The sequence below is a fragment of the Protomyctophum bolini genome (genome assembly GCF_963924005.1).
Source record: "Protomyctophum bolini genome assembly, chromosome: 2".
NCBI classification, from domain to species: Eukaryota; Metazoa; Chordata; class Actinopteri; order Myctophiformes; family Myctophidae; genus Protomyctophum; species Protomyctophum bolini.
The window spans coordinates 21,310,412-21,336,288 of NC_137863.1; the positions used below are offsets into that span (position 1 = coordinate 21,310,412).

General features: G+C 43.6%; 1 protein-coding gene across 1 annotated transcript in view; it reads left to right on the forward strand.

The window, feature by feature from the left end:
- Positions 1 to 25,877, forward strand: part of srgap3 (SLIT-ROBO Rho GTPase activating protein 3) — a 107,868-nt gene continuing 81,991 nt past the window's right edge. Inside the window, exons 1-2 of the mRNA XM_080792990.1 lie at positions 1 to 599; positions 24,187 to 24,382. Coding sequence (XP_080649116.1) covers positions 536 to 599; positions 24,187 to 24,382 — 260 coding nt within the window. The 5' untranslated portion in view covers positions 1 to 535. The remainder of the gene's footprint in view (positions 600 to 24,186; positions 24,383 to 25,877) is intronic.

Below are 25,877 nucleotides of genomic sequence, written 5' to 3' on the forward strand. Positions count from 1 at the left end.
TAGCAACCATCGCTGTTCCACCACCACGGGGTGAAGAGAAGAAGAAAGACCACACCACTGGAATGGCTGCAGTCTTCTTTAAATCGTCCCCCTTGTTCATAATGTGATAGTCTTTTTTTTAAGCTCGTTTGTGTCTTCTTTTTCGCAGAGGAATTAGCTTTTGAGTTTGGATGAAATCAGACGAACAACAACAACCCCAGCAAAGAGTAGAGGAGAGGAGTAGAGCCTGGGCTACGATTCAGGGCGCAAGGAAAGACAAGAAAAACAATGCAGGTGGTTAAATCGGAATTAAAAGACTCCGCTGAGGCTGTTTTTTATTGAATAAAACTGCCGAAGAGGCCAATTATACTGCGTCTGCCAGTCAGAGGATTTTTTTTAAATGATTGCACACAAACATTAAAAGAAAAGAGAAAAAGAAACGTTTCTGCAACTATAATCAGAGGACCATCACCGAGACACAGACCCTCTCTCAAATCAGAGGGACTCCGACAGACACAGACAGACAGGGGGCTCTCAGCCTTAGACCCCTGGAACAATGTCATCTACAAAATGCAAGAAGGATAAAGAGATCATTGCTGAATATGAGACTCAAGTCAAAGGTGGGGTATGATTAATGATTATGAATGAATGCCAGTTATTCTTATAGTCTTGATGTGTGATCTATAATCTCTATCACGACTCATTACACATAATACAACACAATATCCATCTGTAAACATATAGTAGACAGACACACTTGACCATCCATGCATGAGTTTCCTCTGGCTATTAAATCTTCATTTGACAGCTGAGCTAAGACTGTGACCATAAATGCCAAGAAGAAGATATAATATATGGCAAATGCATAGTCTATATATACTTAATACTTGCTTTCCATCTTTGTCTTTCGTGAAAACCCACGGGTTATGATGAGGTTAAGAGACTAGATTAGATTTTCTGACTTTTCACTTGCATGGAGTACTGTTTGGCTTCTTAAATCTGGGTAGAATGATCTCTGGCACGGAATAACCTTTTGTAGTGCATGGATGAATTATTCTTGTGTAGTGAATGCATGAGCGACTGAACAAAACCCCCTTTATTGGTGAATTGTTGCTAGATGCGGCCACTGTATGTTATTATTAAGGCCTGACATGATGCATAGCCTTCAGCCTTTATGTGGTTTGTGAAATTACGATGGCATTGAGGCTACACCCTAGTAGGGGGTAATAGTATGGGGTAGTATGGGTTACTAGGGGTGCATGGACAGACACACGCCTAAGTTAGGCATTTCGGGCAATGCATGTGGTTGCACATACATTCCCTGTATGTCTTCACCATGTCTATCACAGTATTGGGTTAAAATTACCCTCCCTTATGTAATCTGAGCCTTGCCATTTGATCTCATGTGCAACTGCAATTCTGTAAAGTATGAGTAAATTATTTAGCCATAGTAGAAGTAGAATTAATGATCACGTTAAAGCACTGTGGAAGTGTCATTCTAAATACTTGAAAGCAGGGCTTAAAGCCAGGAAACGCTAGTGCATACTTCTGAGACCTCAAACAGTGCTGGGCACTCAAATTAGCTATACCAAGAGACCACAAATGACACTTTGCTGTGCTCTGTGGAGTGAAACGAGCGGAAATGTGCGACTTCCACTTCCGACAAAATAATGGTGGTGCATGCCATGCATGGTGGTGGTGGTGAGCATCCATGTCTGCTAAGTGGAGCCAGGGTTCAGTTTCAAGGTCCTGCCCCCATTACTGCAACTTTCACTCCCGAAGGTTTCAGCAATGCCACGCTTCAGAGCCTTTTGGCTTGTGTGATCCCCTGAGTCATGTACTGTAGTACTGTACTGTACTGTACTGGCCCAGACCACAGGCGCTCAGAGGAGTCAATGTGTCAACATCTAACTGCAGGATTAGAAGATTGATCGACGTTTTTTGCAACTCTCCTTCTGGTAATGGTGTGTGTGTGTGTGTGTGTGTGTGTGTGTGTGTGTGTGTGTAGACTAGACTGCACTTCTCTGATAACAGCATGTTGTCTCCTTTTCACCATCTAGCCTGACCTTTATCTGTATTCCACTGGACTTGTCCGTTGGCATGCGCTGGTCATTGGAGAGGACAATGCTGAGATGTTAACATCTCTTGTCTTTTAAGCACGTCAATGCCGAGCTTATCTCGCGTTTCTCCTCTGCTGTGGCAGCTTCTTGACGCCTTCACTATACTCACTGACCCTTTTTTTCATTCCACTGGCCCCTTTCATTTAAGTATAAATTATTCAGCTTATATCTCTGACTTGAGACTGCCACAAGACCCACGCTCTTGTTTAATACGTAAAGCTTTGCAATAATAGAGCACGTCTGGAGATTTATGATGGGGAAACGTGTTAATTTATGAGGAATCGGCCTGCTTCGTCATCCTCAGTTGCTGCAAGTAACACATGGAAGGTTTTGAGAGGCAAACAGAGGCCTCTGCCTGGCCATCCACAGCCTCGTAACAATGGCCATGCTCGGCCGATCGGCAGTGATCTAACCATAATGAGATTCAGTTTGGAAATTGCACCTGTCTACTGGTGAGTTATGGCTTTTTGGGTAATGTGTATACATAGACGTCACGTGTGTGTGTGTGTGTGTGTGTGTGTGTGTGGGAGGGGGGTTAATCAGTTGCATCCTCATTGATTGTGTCACTACAAGATTGTAAAGTTGTTGTTTATGAGTGCTGCTGCTGATAGATTGGTTGATCGTAATCAGTACATGACTTTTAACAGGAGTTTGTGCTCACAGGGAAAAAAGGAACTAGGAAATACAGCGAGCTAAATGTGTCAGGCCATCTTTATATAGATGATCTACTAAAGTAATAAGCCTATTAACCACAAGATGTCAAACAAAGTTTGGTCCTTAATTCTCTTGAAGTTCATTCTTGCTCATTCAATTCAACAGCGGAGCACTCTCTGCCCATCTGAAATATCACCCCATTGGCGTAGAGCGGTTTGTATAAGGACTCGTGTGGCACGCTGCCAAGGCAAGGCCTCTGAGGAAACCTTGGAGATGGTGTTCACCTCATTCAAGCTGTTCAGCCTCAGACCTGGACATTAGCATTTCAATAGAGCGCATTCATAAGAGCGAATGAGGAGGTAAAGAGTACCATCTTGCAGGATGACACGGTTGAAGACGAACTTCCTCTGATATATAATGTGTGAACGTGATGAACAGCCCGATTTGAACTCGGCTATTTTGGACAGTGACAGAGAATATAATTTGGCTTTAACCCAACTGTCTGTCACTCTGTCTGTACAGTACAGGCAAGAATTAGAACAGCCCACACAACTGCAAAATGCAAAACGGCTTGCTTTCAGAGTTACTCAGTGTTCATCAATAAACAAGCCAACCGGCTTTGTAGTTGAATACAACAGGGGGCAGATACAGAGAGAAAGAGGTCATGATGAGATGTATGACAGCCACTGACTACAGTATGTATACTACACAGTAAAATCGTCTGTTTTAATTGAACTCTAAGCCTGTAAATGTAACCATTTTTGGCTGGATTTGAACAAAGTAAAACGAACACTGAGGATTTAACTGTGTATGTAGTTGAGAACAACTGGATCTGTAACGTTGCAAAGTACGTAACATACAAGTATGAATGAACCCACTGACTAGACCACCAGAATAAGCATCATGCTGTAGTTATCTTGCGAATGGCCTGTTTTCATTAAATTAGCCTGTTTTTCATCTTGTGCTGGCTCCTTTGTGCTGACCCACTCTGTGCTGAGCTTTGGCTGGTGGGGTGCCAGTTCGCCCGCTCCACTGGCTGCATTCCCTGGCTCCAACACCGCATTGTGCTGTACCTGAGCTTCTGGACTGTGGGAGAGTGCGGCAAAATGATGCCTTGCTCTTTGGGGCCAGTAGTATTGTCTTGGCTCATGTTGAAGTTGTTGAACCCATGATAGTCGAACCGTCGTGCTATTTCCCCACAGTATCTCACAGACTGAAGTGAAACCGGTGTTCGGGGAGAATTTCCACTGAGCTTAAAGTTCTGGCTCGGTTCTGACATATTCAGGCTCACAGTCACACATTGATTTGTTCTTGTTAAAACTATTTCAGCAAAACACGTAGCTCCTACTAGTGAGTGTCACTAACACAACATCACTTAGATATCACACACACACACACACACACACACACACACACACACACACACACACACACACACACACACACACACACACACACACACACACACACACACACACACACACACACACACACACGTTACACAGCTAAATCAATTTGCAACTATGAGAGTAAGGGTCTATTTGGTTACGTTTGTGCACTGACTCTCAGAGTTAAACAAAGTCAGGATTTCACAGTGTATTGTTGGAGAGGAAGCCTAGTTTTACGCCTCGGGGTGCGAGGGCGAGCATCTTTCTACAAGAGGTCTATGGTCTCTGTGCAGGTTCATCCTCCTGCAGTAGGTCTATGGTCTCTGTGCAGGTTCATCCTCCTGCAGGAGGTCTATGGTCTCTGTGCAGGTTCATCCTCCTGCAGGAGGTCTATGGTCTCTGTGCAGGTTCATCCTCCTGCAGGAGGTCTATGGTCTCTGTGCAGGTTCATCCTCCTGCAGGAGGTCTATGGTCTCTGCAGGTTCATCCTCCTGCAGGAGGTCTATGGTCTCTGTGCAGGTTCATCCTCCTGCAGCCTGCAGGAGGTCTATGGTCTCTGTGCAGGTTCATCCTCCTGCAGGAGGTCTATGGTCTCTGTGCAGGTTCATCCTCCTGCAGGAGGTCTATGGTCTCTGCAGGTTCATCCTCCTGCAGGAGGCTATGGTCTCTGTGCAGGTTCATCCTCCTGCAGGAGGTCTATGGTCTCTGTGCAGGTTCATCCTCCTGCAGGAGGTCTATGGTCTCTGTGCAGGTTCATCCTCCTGCAGGAGGTCTATGGTCTCTGCAGGTTCATCCTCCTGCAGGAGGTCTATGGTCTCTGTGCAGGTTCATCCTCCTGCAGGAGGTCTATGGTCTCTGTGCAGGTTCATCCTCCTGCAGGAGGTCTATGGTCTCTGCAGGTTCATCCTCCTGCAGGAGGTCTATGGTCTCTGTGCAGGTTCATCCTCCTGCAGGAGGTCTATGGTCTCTGCAGGTTCATCCTCCTGCAGGAGGTCTATGGTCTCTGTGCAGGTTCATCCTCCTGCAGGAGGTCTATGGTCTCTGTGCAGGTTCATCCTCCTGCAGGAGGTCTATGGTCTCTGCAGGTTCATCCTCCTGCAGGAGGTCTATGGTCTCTGTGCAGGTTCATCCTCCTGCAGGAGGTCTATGGTCTCTGTGCAGGTTCCCTTCTTAGCAAGAACAAGCAGAGTGAACTCAACCTGCTCAGCTGACATCATAAAACCCAGGGAGTGATTCAATTAACTTTTCATTAGGACTGTGCATTCATTGTGCTGCATGTGCTCCGAGACCACTGGGTGTGTACCAACCTGGGCTCTGGGGGTGGTTGGGGGAAGCTTGACCATTTGAGGATTTTAAACATGTTGCACAAAATTATATCAAAAATAAACGTATCCAGACTTCATCAGTGTCTTCATCAGTGTCTGATGAAGGCTGGATTAATAGCCGAAACGTCCCTGTTCAAATATTAAATAAACAATTTGAACTGAAGTACCGTTATTTTTATGAACGGGTAGCGCAATGAGAAGCACAACATTATATTAAATATAAAATATAATATCATCATTATATTTTCAGAATCTTTCAATTTAGTTTGACATTTCTTCAAAATGTTTGAAATACAGTATAGAAAAATGCATTATGAGCTGTTAGATGTAGGCTATTCATTGAACGAGAAGGCTTTATTGGTTAACATAATCTGAAAAGGTCTTCATGCTTGCATGAGTGGAGTGCATGTTTGAGGGTCTCAGCTTGTGTCGGTTGGAAGGAAGGGGGGCTCCTAAAAAAAGCAAGGTTGACAACCACTGTAGACAGAGCTCTTCAACCACTGTAGACAGAGCTCTTCAACCACTGTAGACAGAGCTCTTCAACCACTGTAGACAGAGCTCTTCAACCACTGTAGACAGAGCTCTTCAACCACTGTAGACAGAGCTCTTCAACCACTGTAGACAGAGCTCTTCAACCACTGTAGACAGAGCTCTTCAACCACTGTAGACAGAGCTCTTCAAAATGACAGGAGTTTCAAAAATGCGTTTCCTCCGTAACGGGAGGAACCGCATTATCCACATTGAGGAACCGGAATTGGTTCTTCCACATTCTAAACTGAACTGAACTGGTTTTTATCACATTTTATGTAAATGGTGCATGTATATACTGTCAGAGTTGAGTTCGTATGTGCACTTCATGTCTGCTATACAATTACAATACCAGTGGTTTTCAAACATTTTAATTTCAACTCTCAGAGTTGCAGACCTGTAAGGGTCCGTTTCAGGCCAAAGTTGTACAGTATAGTATATATTTCAAGGGAACCATTTGAGGAATTGAACCACTAAGTGGAAATCATTAAGGAACTGAAATAGTTAAATTCCTAAAGGATCCCAACCCAGAACATACCAATATAGAATCTTCCTTAAATAGTTTAAAGTCATTCATTGAAACGTGCATTCACTTTCTTGTGTATTCTACAGCAAGTAGCAATATTGGCTTATAAGGGACATTAATAAATGAAACATTTGCATCATTGTTCTATTCTAATTTGTAATTCATGAAACTTGCCCTTTCTTGTCATCGTCTACTCTTATGTATATACTCTAATATTATCGACAGTTTCATATCATGAAAGTGGTGGGAATTATGGGAAGCTAGAGTCTCTCTATCTGTTTTCGCTCCAGGCTGGAAGAAACCATGGCATGTTAAACAACCGGAATTGTTTGACATGAAAGCAACGAGACCTTAATTCCACCCAGCCTTTAATTTGTGTGTGCACACTAGTACTGCACACAAATACTGTATATATACAGTTATACACTCAATGCTTTTAGCTGCAGTTGAACCCAGGTGAAGCAGAAAATAAATATAGATTATCACCCAGGCATTCATCATTGCCTGGGGGGTATCCAGCTGATGGCTGGCCTGACACATGGCTGATGCAGCTGTGTTTGAGATTGGATAGTCTCGTCGTGTAGCCAGCCAGACAACTATTCCACACAATCTCCTGAGTCTGGAACTGCACCTCCTGAAATCCGAGCAAGGAAGCTGCCAATTCAGTTCAGATCTATATTAGATTAGTTTTATTTCCATTTCTGCTAAGCAGCAAGCTGTATATGCTTAGATGATTTTGATTTATATTAGGATGGACAGAAGCATTTGAAAATTGAGGCAACAGGCTAGATATTGGATAACACGGCCTAAGACCAATGCCAGTCGATAATTTATCACCAATACCTAATAGCCGTATTCATTCACAAGAAAACAAAGAATAGCATTTGATTAACACGTTCAATTAAAGAGTTGATGATCAACACTGTAATTGAATTAATTAGTTAATAGAGTGCCGAAGTCCTGACGTCACTCGCTCATCCCCTGGTTCACGGAAGTAATTTCTATATAACATGGGGTCATCTTAAAATCATCTCATATAAGCATTGTGGTCCAAAAACAAAGTGTTCTCGGCGAAATTGTCGGGGAGGTGTCTCTGTGTCGTTTACGACCGTCAGTCACTCATATTTGATACCGTCTGTTTCTAGAGAAAATGTAACTAATTCAGCAGCAGTAACATTAGCGTTTTCTCTCAGTCAGTTGATTCTTCATATCCATATGAGAGAAACGGCCGCGATGACATGTTTATTTTTCAAACACAGTTCTAAAATCCTCCTATGGGCATAAGGGCATTACAATGCAAATAAAAAGTGGATCTACCGCCCTCTACCGATATTGACGTAAGACTTTGGTGTTCTATAGATTAACATTATTGTCAATGAGAAATGACCCAGGCAAACAAAATAGTATAATAGGTATTACTTGTGGGCTGATGTGAGGGCATGTTTAACTGAATCGTTGCATTGGCCAAGGGTCCATGGACTGAGGAGTCAAGATTACTTTTAAAAGTACCAGGAATCAGTGATTTAGATCCAATTCTTTATGGTGTCTTTATTTTCTCATGTCTACTTCTCATGTTTACTCGTAAACATGAGAAGGTAATCTGCAAGACAAGATACAGCACACATTGAGAGAAATTACATATATGATATCTAGTACTTTATTGTCAGTTCACACTGAAAGCAACAGTAATTCAATGTGTATGCATGTCTTGGCTACAATGACATGATCTGAGGCAAGGGTGTGATTCAGTATGTTATGTTCATATTACTTCCCCACCCAGCCCTTGCCCAATAATATCTCCTTCCACTATTTTGCCTTTTTTCATAAAAAAAGACAGCAACATATTTGTAAAATAGGAAGTGAGCATTGTTGTGGTGGACAGCAGAGGACACCTTTCTCCTGACTCACTCATCACTGTCACCGACGGCCGGCAGTGAGAACTGTGAAACAAAAGGAGAAGACTGACATGACAGTCAAGTGAGGACATGTTGCATAACACTGAACTGCACCGATGGCGTTGGAGATGTTTCCCGAGCGTGGCGCATGACGCTGCGGCTCACCGCTCCAAGAGATGGGGCGTCAAATGCGGAGAACAAATTTCACTGCGTTAACGTGTGTGACTAATCGTACGACTTTGACTTTGACTTAACTCGAGAACCCTTTCGCCCCACCAACTTCAAATTGGACACATGTGTTCCACACCCCCACGGGGAGCGCAGTGCCCGGTGTCGAGTCGGTCGGACCCACGGTTGTCCAGAACCAAGACAAAAGGCCTCTGCCCGGGCTCTGAGCTTTGACACAACACTCCATATTTGGGCATGCATGACACAGAACTCCATATATAGGAATAAAGGGACACAGAGAGACAGATACAGAAATCTCCATATATGGGCATGAAAGGGACACAGACAAATGGCTGGACCTGGTACTCTGACATGGGTCCAACGGCTATTGCATAGCCGGGTGGGGCATGGATCTCCAACTGCCATCGTTACCGCCTCTGTGCTGTACAGCCGCTGCCGTTAGTTTGTTGCGAATGCAGTGAGCACTTACTATGAGACCTAGCAGATCATGTCTGTCTGTGTGTGTGTGTGTGTGTGTGTGTGTGTGTGTGTGTGTGTCTGTCCTGCTTTTGTGCCCATATATGGAGCTGAGTGATTTGGCTGCATTTTGTGCCCATATATGGAGCTGAGTGATTTGGCTGAGTCATGGTGACTTAAATATGTACGAGCTGCGTTCGCTTCCCGCGTTTGCGCGTCTTACTGGTTATAACTCTGTTACTGTAATGTTTGCTAATGTAATTGCAAAAGGTGATCTACAGTGACATTGTAGCGTGTGTGAATGCATTGAGCAAAGTGATAACTGAATGCTGAATATTAGCTAAATTGCCGGCATAACTAGAAAGAGTCCTGATGGGGATGGGTATTGTCTGACTTGAGAACTCAGATTTATTTTATTTTATTATTTCTTCATCATCAAAGCATACTTTTTTTTAATAGATTTTTCAACCACATAACTCACATGACTTACATTCTGCCCGTCTTGGGGTTTTCATTACAAAACCTGGTGACTTTGGATATTTTTGTACCAAAATTGTTGCTGCTTCTTCTGAATGAAGAATATGACTTGCTGGAACAACGTGAAAAGCTGTTTGAGTGAGTCAACATCACTTATGGTGTCACAAAATGTGCTATAACCACCTGAGCCCCTATATACCGGCTGCACCATAAAGTGTCGAAAATAGCCTTAAGCTAATAGCACAACGCGTCGCAATTTGACGTGACGCAAATCATCCACTTTATTGCTAATGAATGTCGAATAATTCCATTTAATTCTTTCAGTCTAAATGCCATCGTACCACACCTTGGCATTCTTCAGAGACATGTTTGTCCATGCAGTCGGTGTGACACGTCACCCTGCATTTATCCTTGGACGACGTGCCTTAATTCTCACCCCATTCGGCCACCTATCAACATCCCTGCACACTCCACCTCTCCCCTCTTCTTCTCCAATAAGCTGCTCCCCCGGGGGGGGGGGTGTTGCCATGGAGACTCTCTTCCCAGCCTGTTCTCCCTGGTCCTCATGCCTGGATACAGCCACGTGATGGACAGCCGGGATCTGAAAGGGCGTGTTTCCTTTTGGCCGTCGGGGGGCCTTGGCTCCCCTTAACCCGTTTAGGACGGGATACGCGTCTGTGTCGCTTTAGCGTTTATAAAACACTTCAACCATTGGTTTAAACTTTAGCCGTTGAAAAATAGCAGGTCTACAAGCACTCTGTGCTGCGCTACGAGCTTGTAGATCTGCTATTTTTGAAATATTGTGCAAATCGTGTGCAAATCTTTGGATATATATTCTTTCACAGCAAACGTTTTTAACTCGTATCTTTGCTCCTGGAACAAAATATTTTCAGATGGGGTCGGCGGCCGATTACATAATGGTTTTTGGGGTCCTTGACAAGAAGTATTTTGAGAACCACTGATATAGAAACATAGGTTTTTCAGAAAACTGTCATGATTTAGAAGACATAATTTTGTAGAATCCGGTCTCAATGGTTTATGTGTCGGACCAGCATTGCGTGCGGCTGACACCATGATGATGATATGAGGACCAACAGGAATATCAATGTCAGCAGAGATGAGGCTATCCGACATGATCCTCTCTCCCCTTGCCTTCGCCTCCCCTCCCCAGTCAGGCACTTTGAAGTGCCTGACTTGTCATTTTCACCTGACACTAAAAAGCCTGTTTTTGTTCCGTTTTCTCTCAGTTTCTTAAAAGTTGTGTGATCTTTTAGTTCTGACATTGTCAGAAAAAGGTTTTCCTGCCACTCACTGCTCTATTTCTTATACAAGAGGCCATTTCAAGCAATCTCCTTTTGATCAAAGATGTGTTCAACCTGTGTTATTCCAACTGCCAATCTAATTCCCATTTAATATAGTTAGCTATAGCTATGCTTTATCAGTTACTGTGCCTCTGTATCTATTCTGGTAACCAGACCACTTAGCTTGTCATATTCTTTTATTCTACATGAATATAATATAACCAATATGATATGCCACTTGTTTCCAGTGTGAGTGGGAAATGGTCGTGGTGGAAAAGCCCCAAGTAGTACTTGCTAAAGTACTAAGATTGGCACAGTGTACTAGGTAGGTTTCAGTGTGACAGTTCATTCAATGTGGAAACGCCAATAGATATATGGAGGGTAGTGCAATTACTGAATGATAAAAAGGGCTGACAAGATGTCAGGTTGCATTAGGATACGTCAGATCACTCGCTCGATATTGATTAGTCTTGCCTACCGCCGTCTCATCCGTCTGTCGTCCGTACGTATTCTTCTCACAGCGCTGTAAATCGCCGCGGTCGTCTTGAGAGGTGGCGTGATCTCTCTCGGGAACAGTTGGGGAGGCTCTCGCCGCCCGGCGTACAGTAATGGCAATCTTTGCTTATCGTCAAACCCTTGTGGAGCAGAAGAGGCAGGGAGAGATCTGGACAGAGTGAAAAGAACTGCAGCTATAAAGGCCATTTAACCCATTTAGACCTGACATAAAAAAATTAAAATAAAAGGTATTCTAAATCCTGACAGTTTTCTGAAATACCTGTTTCTATATCAGCGCCGGTGCTCAATATGTCATGTCAAGGACACCAAAAATGATATGTATTTATATTGGCCAGCAACCCCCATCTGAAAATATGTTGTTCCATGGAGGGACCCCCCGGAAGCAAAGATTTGAGTTAAAAACGTTTTCACGATTTCTCAAAAAAATAGCAGACCTACAAGCTGCTATTTTTCAATAGCTAAAGTATAAAATAATGCTTACAACGCCAAAATGGATTCCCGCCCAGAATGTGTTAAGCACACGAATACAGTTTGCTACAGTTGCAAAATTGCATTAGGGGATTAGGCCTGGTACAGACTAGAGTAGCGTGGTATTTTGTTCAACTGTTAAGATATACGTGTGAAATGGAAGAATGTGTAAGACTGAATTGAGTTTTGCAATACGGTCTGCACTTGTCTGGTTTTTATGTGCATTAAGGCCGATCATTGCTGCAGTCTAGAGTCCAGATACTGATAGAGAGGGTTACAGATTAGAGACCATTAGATGAGGATTTATAGTGCTGCTCAAATGTGAATTTCGATTTTCCTCCACAAGAATTGAGATCACGGTTCTCACACGATTTTCAATTTGTCCATGAAAATATTTATTGTCTTTAGTCTGTATAGTTGCTGAACATTACTACATTCAAAATGTAGTAATTACTACTAAATTCAAACTACTGTGGCTTTAAACAGACAAAGTGCTTGACTTAAACCTCTCTTAAAGTCTCTCTCTTGTAGCAAAAACATAAGAGTAATTATATTAATTGGACAACCGGACCAATACTGCACGATTCTTTATAAAGTTAGAAAGGAGATTGCATCTGAATCTAGATCGTGATCTTTTTTCCATTAATCGTGCAGCACTAGATGAGATACGTTTTGATTGGTGTGTTTGTGCACCTGTTTTTTTTAACCCATTTTGACCTGAGATCAGATTAAAAGAAATGTCTTCTACATCCTGACAGTTTTCTGAAAAAGCTATGTTTCTATGTCAGTCGTTCTTCGATTTTTCAAAAATAGCAGACCTACAAGCTCGTGGCGCGCTATGAGCTTGTAGAGCTGCTATTTTTCAATAAGCTAAAGCATAACATTATGCTAACACCAAAAGGGGTGCTTTTGCAATGATTCCTTCTGAGACACAATGCACCTCAGTTAAAACAGAAAGCTATTGTGTGTGTGTGTGTGTGTGTGTGTGTGTGTGTGTGTGGGTTCTCCAATGTCTCCACTGTCTTTCATATTCTTAATTCAGTGTAGACGGGTAACCCTCACCCTAAACCTAACCTCCCACGGGGCAGCACACCTAAACCTAACCCTAACCCATGTCTGTTGTCTAACCAATGACTAGTCTAAACTAAGTAGTATGCACCCCATCATAGACCAGTGGTTTTCAACCCTTTAGTCTAAACTAAGTAATAAGTATGCACCCCATCATAGACCAGTGGTTTTCAACCCTTTAGTCTAAACTTCGGCATTTGAGCCACGGCATGGGCCACCATTTGATGAGATTTAGACCCAAAACCTTTTATTTTATTTTCGTTTTGTCCCCAATTCCATGCTGTATTGATGTGGTACCAGGATAGTAGAGATAACAGGCAAACATTGATCAAAATAACAATTCTCTAATTGTAACGTGTAAATTGTGTAAGATGTTTAACAATAACTTAAGCGATCTTTAACTCAAGAGTTTAACTCATTATGTTATAATTTAGCTATTGAAAAATAGCAGATCTACAAGCTCATAGCGAGGATTTCACAAGCTTGTAGGTCTGCTATTTTTGAAAAATCGAAGAACAATCGAAGAACAACATAGCAAACATAGCTTTTTCAGAAAACTGTCAGGACTGTCAGACATTTTTAGAATCTGATCTCGGGTCAGACTGGGTTGACAGACTCTGGCTGCCCCCTTGTTTTCCAGGGAGTGAAACACACAAAGGGTGCGCGAAGCGTGCATTGATTTAGGTATTCATATCGTGGGTCAGATGAGCTGCTGAGAGGATGCACCGTCCCGCCATCAAACTTCACGGCCTGTGAAGTGATTATGCTTTATCTGCACACAGTGCCCTCAAGGGAAATGAGCCATCTTTACTGCTCCTCTTAACCCATTTTGGGCGGGAACCCCTTTTGGTGTTAGCATTATGTTATGCTTTATCTATTGAAAAATAGCAGATCTACGAGCTTGTAGGTCTGCTATTTTTGAAAAATCGAAGAACGACTGTCATAGAAACATAGCTTTTTCAGAAAACTGTCAGGATGTAGAAGACATTTTTAGAAACTGATCTCAGGTCTAAATTTCGACCTGACACAAGATACAAAGGCATTCTAAACCCTGACAGTTTTCTGAAAAACCCATGTTTCTGTCAGTGGTGCTCAAACTATTTCATTTCAAGGACCCCCAATATAATGTAATATAGGCCACGACCCCCATCTGAAAATGTGTTGTTACAGAAGCAAAGATTTGAGTTAAAAATGTTGGCTCTGAAAGAATATATATACCGTATTCAAAGATTAGCGCCACATTTTCACAATGTTTCTTAAAATAGCATAATATAACGTTTTAAAACACCAAAATGGGCTCCCGTTCGGGATGGGTTAAGGAGCCAGTCTGTAGCCCCGCATAACCTGACCAACCCCTTTCACGCCAGCCAACACGTATGCACGCACGTACAGTACGCACACACGCACACACACGCACACGCATGCACAAGCACACACACACACACACACACACACACACACACACACACACACACACACACACACACACACACACACACTAAACCTTTCTTCAAAGGAAGATTTAGCTGACTCCTGTCAGTCAATGAATCAGTCAATGCTGAAGTGTTAATGCACTGTAGGTGCTGGCAGTCACATATAGGGCCCTATTTCTGACAGTGCTACTGCTAAACCCCTTATCCCTAAACTTATTTGCTATTTTTAAGTGGTGCAACCACTTCATTAAGTAGCTTTGTGTGTGCCTGGCTGCCTGCCTGGGTCTGAGCACGAAAATAGCATTTGGTTGTTTTTCAAAACCAAGTGTCACTGTTGTGCAGCCTAACACAAACATGATACATGATGATTTCAGGTGTATCAGTAGAGTAGAGTACAGTATAGTACAGTACAGTACAGTACAGTACAGTACAGTACAGTACAGTACAGTACAGTACAGTACAGTACAGTGACCCCCTGGGCTCACTGGAACCGGCCCGATCATAGATATAGGCTATATTATCATAGATTTCATAGCTAGCTTCATAGACAGCACTACCATCAGATTTTGTGTAAATACATATAATTTTTTTTGTTTTGGATTGATTCATGTTATTAATGTGTATTCTCAGACATTTAACCCTCCGTAAACCTGAGCGTTGGTTCTGTTCTTGCTCTGCTCCTTTTTCCCCCGTACACCAAAACCTATTTGCCCCCTCAGAATAGGGATGCTAGAGCTGAAGTGATTATTAATAATAATAATAATAATAATAATATTTATTTTTCACAGAGATTCGGCGGTCCCCCCGTAGTAACTCTGGGACCCCCTAGGGGTCCAGGAACCTCTGTAGAAGACCCCTGGTCTTAATCCATTTTGGGCTGGAACCCCATTTGGTGTTTTAAGCATTATGTTATACTTTAGCTATTGAACAATAGCAGATCTACAAGCTCATAGCACGCCACTCCGTGGCGCGCTACGAGCTTGTAGTAGGTCTGCTATTTTTGAAATTTTTTGACATTGTGGCACATCTTTGAATATATATTCTTTCAGTTTCAGAGCGAGCGTTTTTAACTCAAATCTTAGCTTCTGGGGGGGTCCCTGGAACAACATATTTTCAGATGAGGGTCGGCGGCCAATAACATACATTTTTTGGGGTCCTTGACATGAAAAATTGAAACGTTTTTCAGAAAAAAAGATTTAGAAGGCATTTGTAGAATCGTCCTCAGGTCTAAATGGGTTAATGTCAAAGCTCAGGAGGACATCCATGTATTGTTTGTTGAGAGACAACCATCCACTGGGTTTCCACTGGTTCCTGGTCTAGTATACTGTGCTGCAGGTGTCCTGGTGTCTGTCCACCACTGTCCACAGTAATGGCTGCGTCTCAGATAACGATGATATATTATTGTCTCAAGGTCAGGGCTGGAGTGGTCCCTCCTCGTCACAAACGATGCCATCTGCTCTCATAGGTCCATTTAAAGCTTCGTAACCCTCTCAACAGCTCATTAAACGCGTCGCTCTGAAACTAAACTATGCCATATAAATGATGAGAGACGACGCAAAGAAGCACACAGTTGACCTTCCCAGTTCCCACATGATGACAGATATAAATTCATTGTATGTATATGTAGATTGAATGATGTTCTGAGTGCATAACCCTGTGCATTCTTTGCACATGTGCATTTGTGCACTGTTCGGGGTGGGCCGTGGGGATCTTTATAGGTCGTCTTCAGACAGTCCTCCATCGTTGCTTCCAGTCATCCCGGTTCTCCATTATACATCTGGCCAGCTCATTGGTGCCTTTGCACAATTCACCTTTAGCAAGCTCCGCCCTCTACCACTTAGACACTCCCACTTGGACACTTTCCAGCCGGGCCCATTCATTCCAATGTAAATATCATGGATTTCGCCTTTACTTTATCCTATATTTTTTATTCAGGGACAGACAGTACTAGTAGACGCAGGCTGACAGGAAATGGGGGAGAGAGATGGGGGAGTGACATGCAGTAAAGGCTGTCGGGATCGGGAGTCGAACCCGAGGCACACTGCCAGACTTGGGCTACCGGCCAAGGTGCCTGGACCGCTGAGCCAAGGCCCAGGCCAATATCATGGAATATTTACACATTAAATACTGGTTCATTTTTGTAACTAGACCTTCAAAATCTCTTCCAAATCCGTCAACAAGGCCTGCCATATGCACTGGAAAAATATGTTTTATCATATAGGAAAACTATTGGTGGAGAGGTTTGTCTAACCCATGTTATGCTTCGCTGTGATTGGACCATAGCAGTTTGGGGAGGGGCTTAGCTATAGGTCAATTGCGCCCCTGCATCCTTCTTGAGTACATCCACATAAGAATGTCAAACCCAAGCTGATAACCGATCTTCTTTTATCTGCAAAAAGTCTAGAGTCTCACTGACAAACTAACAAGCACATGCAGCACACAACGATACAGTAGGCAGGCTTGAATGCACACATAATGCAATATGGAAAATACCTAGAGGGATGTTTTACCCTTTACGTGCTTGTCCTTTTTATTAGCCTATAGAAATGATTGCCATGGATAGACCATTATGTAGAAGATTATAATATAGCCCATATGTCTTTGGAGCAAAGTGATCTGCCACTGCACGTGGTATAGGTACTGTTTCATCACTTAAGCTTTCCCCAAAGCTCTTGCTCTAAAATAGCAGTTTCATACAGGAATAGTACAATCTATTGTGCATTGGTGTTTTCTGCTGCACACACTGCCCAGCAGATACAAACCGCCGTGCCTCATTTGGATGCTGCAAAGGAAATGTACACTATGTACGTTCTAAGATGCCCACAGGATTCCAGGAATGACAAGATGTGAAACTTTGTTTATTGTACCGATGCGGTGGTTCCCAAACGGTGTGCCAGTGGTGTGCCGCAAGACAAGTGTGTGTGTGTGTGTGTGTGTGTGTGTGTGTGTGTGTGTGTGTGTGTGTGTGTGTGTGGATCGGCTGTTTTTGCTCATTTCTGAAATTGTGAAATCTAGAGCTCAGCTGGTTGAACCTTTTATTTGGCATTAGTAAATAAAACATAAACACACATTTGCACTCAAAGGACCACAATGTAAATGAGCTCTCTCTCTCTCCTTCTTGTGATTTATCCTTTTGACAGATGAAATATATGGTCATGTTGATGTTGTGCATTCAATGTGCATTCAATCAGTCCGTCAGTCCGTCAGTATAGAGGCCATTTTGCCGGATGTGAATACATCAGGTGTACCTTGAGATTTAATTTTTGACTTGCCCTTTGGTGTGCTGTTTGAACCCACTGTACAGGCATAGAATACACAATGCATTGCTTGATTGTTTGACCCTATAGTCCATTTTTTGGCAGTCTTGCTGTATATTTTCAATTTATCGATAAGATAAAGTTTGTTTGAAACAAACAAACAAAACCAAACAAACTATATGAGGACGTGCTCCTTATTGAATTAAACCAAATACACATGCACCTCTTTTTCCATGCTGGTCTCTCTCCATATATTCTTTGGTCCTCCAATGATAGGCTATACTTTAAACCTTTGAAGGTTATATTTAGCTGGTGCTTTTACTTATCATTTGTTTGGTTCCACTGGGGCGTGGAGACTGCATGTGATGAGGAGGTTTACCACACTTCAAACTGTTCCGCATCCTCGTTGTGTTGAGGGCAGGCCCATTCCCCTTCACGCCTCTCTCCCCAGCCCCACCACGCCTCTCTCCCCAGTCCACCTCTCTCCCCAGCCCCACCACGCCTCTCTCCCCAGTCCACCTCTCTCCCCAGCCCCACCACGCCTCTCTCCCCAGTCCACCTCTCTCCCCAGCCCCACCACGCCTCTCTCCCCAGTCCACCTCTCTCCCCAGCCCCACCACGCCTCTCTCCCCAGTCCACCTCTCTCCCCAGCCCCACCACGCCTCTCTCCCCAGTCCACCTCTCTCCCCAGCCCCACCACGCCTCTCTCCCCAGTCCACCTCTCTCCCCAGCCCCACCACGCCTCTCTCCCTAGTCCACCTCTCTCCCCAGCCCCACCACGCCTCTCTCCCCAGTCCACCTCTCTCCCCAGCCCCACCACGCCTCTCTCCCCAGTCCACCTCTCTCCCCAGCCCCTATAGCCTCTCTCCCCAGCCCCTATAGCCTCTCTCCCCAGTCCACCTCTCTCCTCAGCCCCACATAGCCTCTCTCCCCAGCCCCTATAGCCTCTCTCCCCAGCCCCTATAGCCTCTCTCCCCAGTCCACCTCTCTCCTCAGCCCCTATACTCCTATAGCCTCTCTCCCCAGCCCCGATAGCCTCTCTCCCCAGCCCCACATAGCCTCTCTCCCCAGCCCCACATAGCCTCTCTCCCCAGCCAAACCTAGCCTCTCTCCCCAGCCCCACCTAGCCTCTCTCCCCAGCCAAACCTAGCCTCTCTCCCCAGCCCCACCTAGCCTCTCTCCCCAGCCAAACCTAGCCTCTCTCCCCAGCCCCACCTAGCCTCTCTCCCCAGCCCCACCAAGCACATGCTTCCTTCCAGCGTCAAATGCATGGATGGAGGAAGGTTCTTCTATCAGTCGCACGACTGGTTTCATTTGTCATTTATTTGGATTCCATAGAAGCCAAGCATTGTCTTCTATTGGAAGCATGTCATCTGTCCATCTTCAACCGCTTATCCGTAGTCGGGTCGCGGGGGCAACAGTTCCACCAGAGAGCTTCAGATCAGAGACTATAGACAAGATATGCACCATGTCTGTCACAGATAATTCTTTCAGACATACACACACACACACACACACACACACATGACGTAATGGCATATGTGTAGGCAGAAGAATAACTGCATTTCCTTAATCACGTTCAACCTGGCATTCGTGTTTTGGGGATGTCACTAATACTAGGCATTAATCTTCACTGGAAATCATATCACAAAAAGTGAAAATAGCAGATCTACAAGATTAAACGCATCACATGTAATGTGACGTGACGTGAGATTGTGAGATCTTCCATATGTAGGCACATTTTGTGCTTTGCACGTTTGGTCGTATATAGGTATAAAATAGCAAATGTTTTTTTCATTTTCTGTATGAATTTGATAAAATGATGAATGCTGTGCACCGGTACACTTCATTGTTGAGGCTATTTTCAGATTCAATTTATGAAAGTGCTTGGAAGGAACCGATTGAGATCAGTCATATATAGCTCTGTTTGCCAGCGTTTTTTTTTCCCCCTTTTTTTTCTCAGAACACATTTCGGTGCTGCTGTTCAAAAAGACAAACAGTCATTTGTAGATGCAGATGTAAATTCACAGCATTCCTTCCCTGGCTCGGAGATTGCAGAAGGAAGCGCACAGAGAGGGTTCAGACACTTTAAATAAACCACGTGGAATGAGCTGCAGGAAACACTGAGAGAATAATTCTCCAGTCGCTCATGGTTTCTAAGAGAGGCGAGGAGGACACACTTCTGGCGCGCGTGACCTATTTTTCCAAACTCATCTGTCAAGAGCTCTGCTGCCGCTGCAGCTGTTGGTTCAGAGTTCCCTTTTGTCATAAAAAGTGTTTTTTTTTTAACCTTTTTTTTTTTCTTGCTCCCCGTCATTCATGCAAACTGGTGTCCCATTTTTCCAGGGTATTTTTTTGTTTTTCTTCTGTCTAATTTAAACAAAACAAAAAACGAAAAACATAATAATTTGGGAAACTATTTTGAGGGAAAAGGGGTGAAAGGAAAGGAGAGAGGGGGGGTTGGGGTTAAAAAGCTGTGAGTCGTAAAGAGTGAAGCAACTTCTCTCCCTGGTTGGAGACGGAGACCTTTCTGTGGCTATAGTAGGGCTCTCACAAAATCTACCCCCCCAGCGTCGCTGCGAGGGAGAGGCCCCTGGATATAGAGGGAAGGGCTGGGACAATGGTTAACCACAGATTGCAGCATGCAGCTTGAGGCCGGGGGGGGGGGGGGGGGGGGTGGGGGGACAGGCGGCACAACATCACAGGAGGGGGGGAGTAAAGAAAAGGGCTCCCCTGCACAACATTGTCTCTGCTGCTGTTGCTAAACTCAAGTGGCTCTCCCTCGAAGTCAGAGCCTGTATAGATATCCATCATGCATGGGAAGGGCTTGGTTGGCCAAATTACACCACTGAGCTGTAGCCTCGTTGTGTAGCCAGCCTTCTATCTGCCTTTTAATGCCCCAGGCAGTGATATTAGCATGGCTACGCCAGGCTAACACTGAGCCGCATGGAAACATGGCCTATAGTTTCATTGCTGTGGTCGTCAGGGCTGTCACTCACCATTAACTCATTTAAGTTGATGAATTAATTTTCACATGAATAATTGTGATTAACGATGATTAATTTGTGATGAATGAATTGTGTTTTAAGCATTTATTTGACACAATGGAACGTTTTACAATTTGCCTTGTAACATGTTTTTACATAAACTCATTCGCAGAGCAACGCCACCAACACAAGGAGGCAATCGAAAGGTTCAAAGGGACCACCGACATATGCAGAAAGCTGCCAGAATCCCCGATTGGATTGGCCAAAAATTCACAATCCCTGATTGGCCGAGGTGACCACTGACCACCAGAAATTCACAATCCCTGATTAGCCGAGGGTGTCACCAACGTATGCACGCAGCACCCTGATTGCATGTAGGATCCTCATATTAAAATTATTACAATCTAATAATGTACACCAGTGGCTCTCGACGTGGGATAAGCTAAATGATTGTTAGGAACCAAATGGACCTTTTATGGGTGTGTAACTGAGATGGTTTATGGGTAACTGCGATGGTTCCATTTGTTGACTCTCAAAGTTAAATAACACAGGTTTGATCACAATGTACAGTGTCGATTGGAGGCCCAGAGATACAAAAAAAAGAAAAAAACTATATCAAATGGGTGTTTGAAGCATAATGCATATGAAGGGGTCCATGGAATTAAAAAGGTTGAGAATCACTGATGTACACATATAGTACGTATAATATCTATATTACAATGTGTTGAATTTGGCATGAGCAACATGCTAGATGAATAGTGTATTGTAGCGTTTCATCTGCTTTTCATCAACAAAGCTGTCACCGTGGACTGTACATTTTATAATCCAACCCAAACGGACTGTGAAGCCAGAAAGACAAGGATTACTTGTAGATCACTTCTAGGTCAGATATGTTTGTCATATTACGAAGTATGGTTAATGTGTGTGTGTGGCTGTGTCTTTACGTACCAATGTTTCATAGGGCCAGGCCAGTACACACCTCTTGATTCGTAATGCAACGAGTTGCATCTTGCAACCGCAAACTGCACCTGCAACAGAATTCTCCCGGCAACTCCCTTTTAGTAGCCAGCCCATAGAGCCCCATTGTGAACCCGGACATGTTGAGTAAACCACGGTTTTATGTTAGAAATGTTTAGTATGGGTCCCCAGCATGTAGAAAATGCCGGATGCTAACTTGCATATGTTGAGCAATTTTCATAATTGGCATAATATGTGACCATGTATAGAAGGCAAAATATTCAAAATTTCATCATGCTTTATGTAGCATGTCAAACTAGGGGGTTTTCATGATGCTGAATCCATTTCAAACATTAGTTTAGCATGAGTGTTTTTTTTTGCAAAACTTATGCTTAGAATGGATTCAGCATCATGAAACCCCCCTAGTTTGACACATCACATGCTAGATAAAGCATGATGAATTTTTTTTGTAATGATTGAAATATTATGCCAATTATGAAAATTGCTCAACATATGCAAGTTAGCATCTGTCAGTTTCTACATGCTGGGGACCCATACTAAACATTTCTAACATAAAACGTTGGTGTACTCAACATGTCCGGGTTCACTTTTTGGCTACTAGGCTAAGTTACTGTAGTCTAGGTAGCACAGAAACTCCTCCAACTGGGATCCCAAGCAGCAGCAGCAGCAGTGTCAGATGTTCTGTTCTGTTCACAAAATAGGGCATCCTTTGTTCTTGTTGCAGGATCCTGCTAATAACGACGACACAAAGCAGAATCGGGTTTCTGTCAGTGCAGTGCATGGGTTCCCACTAGTTCCCTCTGCCACAGATATAGAGGACCTTCAGTCAGCCAGCTATAGTGTCAGGTTCCTCTTGTTCCAGGTGGAGTACAAACTGCCTACACATTAGAATGGAACAATAAAGGTCAGGGTTAAAGGGATATTTCACTTTCAAATATATTTTAACAAGAATGACTCGGTCATAATTGCCAGCGTTGCGGCGTTCAGAGTATGCAGCCAATACGGCTTCACACTTGCAGTGCTCAGAGTATGGGAATCATGGGCAAATCTCCTATTGGCTTAGGAGGCAGCCATGCCAGTCATGACTAAGTTGCTACTAAGGTCGCTATAGCATGGTCGATAGTAGAGGTAGAATAACATGTTGTCCAGCCGCTTTTCAAGCAGCTGGCAAAAACATTTATCAAAAAAGTAATCACGGCCCGGCCTTCGCGCATTAGAATGCACTTCTAATTACGGAGGAGGGGAAAGGAACTGGTTTGAATAACGTGTCTACTCTCTACTCTCTACTCTGCTTTTCATATTATGTCACATACTGTTTGAAATATTTAACTTTATTTTGATTATTAAACTCTTTCAGTGCCACAGTCAGTCAGCCATCTTTCTTTCTGGTGCCAGTTTTTCATACCGATATAGAAATCTTTGAAGACCCACAGAATATGTTGTGCTATACCAAAATATGATGCCACATATCTCAAATGAAAGGTACTTCTTTATGCGCAATAAATTGAGAATATATAAAAGTTTCACTTTTTGAATTGTATTACGGAATAAAATGAGCTTTTGCATAATATTATATATATTTTTTTGAGAAGGAGCTGTACTGTATATATCATAGTCATAGATAACTAACATCACATGCTGGCCACATGGAGGACATGCATGTGCACAAGTACTGATGTTTCAGATTTATTGAATCCCCTTGAGATGCAGTATCTCATTTTAGAGGGGGACCCGTAACATACACACAAGATACATAAGCTATAGATACACAGACATAAGTTATAGTAAATGAAAAGATAATTCATAACGTGTTGTATTGCAATAATGTGTAGTTGTCATAAAATCCCAAGGCACACCTGGACCAGTCTCACAAAGTCTACACATTTACAGAATCTAGAAGAATTGTTATTTTGATCGACGTTTGCCTGCTGTCTCCTAATTCCACATCAATACAGCATGGAATTGTGGACAAAATCTTATCCAATGAAAATCCAAACAAAATATTCAAAGTCTTGGGTCTGAGAGGCTAAAGCTCATCAAATGGTGGTCCGTGTCTCAAAAATGCCAAATAAATAATGGACCTTGATGTGAAAAAAAGGTGAAAATGGTGCATTTATATAGCGCACACAGTACACAGTACACACTGATGGCAGAGGAAACCATGCAAGGCACCAGGATTGAACTGGTCCTGGCCACTCTCCCCCTGAGCCGCACTGTATAGTGTACTCTAGTATACACTTGACTCATGGTAGTGTGTATAGTGTACTCTAGTATACACTTGACTCATGGTAGTGTGTATAGTGTACTCTAGTATACACTTGACTCATGGTAGTGTGTATAGTGTACTCTAGTATACACTTGACTCATGGTAGTGTGTATAGTGTACTCTAGTATACACTTGACTCATGGTAGTGTGTATAGTGTACTCTAGTATACACTTGACTCATGGTAGTGTGTATAGTGTACTCTAGTATACACTTGACTCATGGTAGTGTGTATAGTGTACTCTAGTATACACTTGACTCATGGTAGTGTGTATAGTGTACTCTAGTATACACTTGACTCATGGTAGTGTGTATAGTGTACTCTAGTATACACTTGACTCATGGTAGTGTGTGCTTCATGTCGTTGTGATTGGCAGAGATCCGTAACCAGCTGGTGGAGCAGTTCAAGTGTCTGGAGCAGCAGTCGGACTCTCGCATCCAGCTGCTGCAGGACCTCCAGGAGTTCTTCCGGCGCAAGGCGGAGATCCAGCTGGAGTACTCGCGCAGCCTGGAGAAACTGGCTGAGAGGTTCTCCAACAAGATCCGAAGCTCCAGGGAACACCACATGTTCAGGTGAGTTGCCCTCTCACTGACTGTGTGTGCGTGCGTGCGTGCGTGTGTGCGTGTGTCAGCAGAGAGTTGGTAACCAAATGGCTCCTTATACTGTTGATCTTTAACCCTTGAGAGTGTAGAATTGTTATTTTGATCAATGTTTGCCTGTTATCTTGCCTATGGTACCAACATCAATACAGCATGTAATTATATAGCGCCTTTATCCAAGGTGCATTACATTCACCCATTCACACACACATTCATACACCAATTGCGGCGGAAGACATGCAAGGTACCAACCAGCACATCGGGAGCAATTTGGGGTTCAGTGTCTTGCCCAAGGAGTCAAGGACACTTCGACATGTAGACAGGAGGAGCCGGGATTCGAAACGCCGACCCATGGATCATTGGAAGACCTGCTCTACCTTTTGAGCCACAGTCGCCCCTTGATATGACAAAATGTTGAAAACAAAATATTCTAAATCCGGGGTCCGAGAGGCAAAATGGTCACAATGGTGGTCCGTGGCTCAAATGCCAAATATATATATTTGGGCCTTGATATGTTTTTTTTGTTGAAAACCACAGTTCTAAGAGAAGCATAAGTTGAAGTGGTGGATGCAGCACGGTTCTGGTCATCGGATCACGGGCTGATTCACTCGCAGAAAGAAAGGCTTTACTACAGCCTGCCTGCTGGACCCGACCCGCTGCTAATCACGTGCCTTAATGTTTGATTACAGTGCAGCCCTATGCGGCAGAATGCTCCTCCATTATGTTTGTGTGAGTGCTCTGTGTGTGTGTGTGTGTGTGTGTGTGTGTGTGTGTGTGTGTGTGTGTGTGTGTGTGTGTGTGTGTGTGTGTTCCATTATGTGTATGTGTGCGCTGTGTGTGAACTTGTACTCTCAACATCTGTAGGACATTTTGAAGGTTGGCTGCAGTAATAATAATGCAGTAACGCACAGCTGATAAGTCAGCAGGACCTGGGATAGTGTGTCTCAGTGTTATTGTGTGTGTGTGTGTGTGTGTGTGTGTGTGTGTGTGTGTGTGTGTGTGCGACCCGTGCGTGCGTGCTGGAGCCGGACCAATATCAGATTAATTTTTTGGGTCCTTTCTTTTTCGATCCCGATTTTGGAGAGTATCTAAGCTCTAGATTTATACTTGGTTGCATGCCATGTCATGCACCGAAAAGCTCTGGGACGCGCTGTGTGAATCTGACTCAACGTGTGCACAAAAATTGAACTTTAGATCCATTTAAGTCGCGCGCGCGTGTGTGTGCGCGCATCTGTGTGTGGTGTACTGTGTGTGCGTGTGTTAACGTAACATACGTGCACGGCGCGTGCAGGAGAGCCGTGACTGTGTGTCGTCCACTGTACTGAGGTCTCGTGGAGTTGGACGGGGTAATTGATAGCAGCTGTACGTTTTAACTCATTTTGGGCGGGAACCCCTTTTGGTGTTAGCATCATGTTATGCTTTAGCTATTGAAAAATAGCACATCTACAAGCTCGTAGCGCGCCACCGA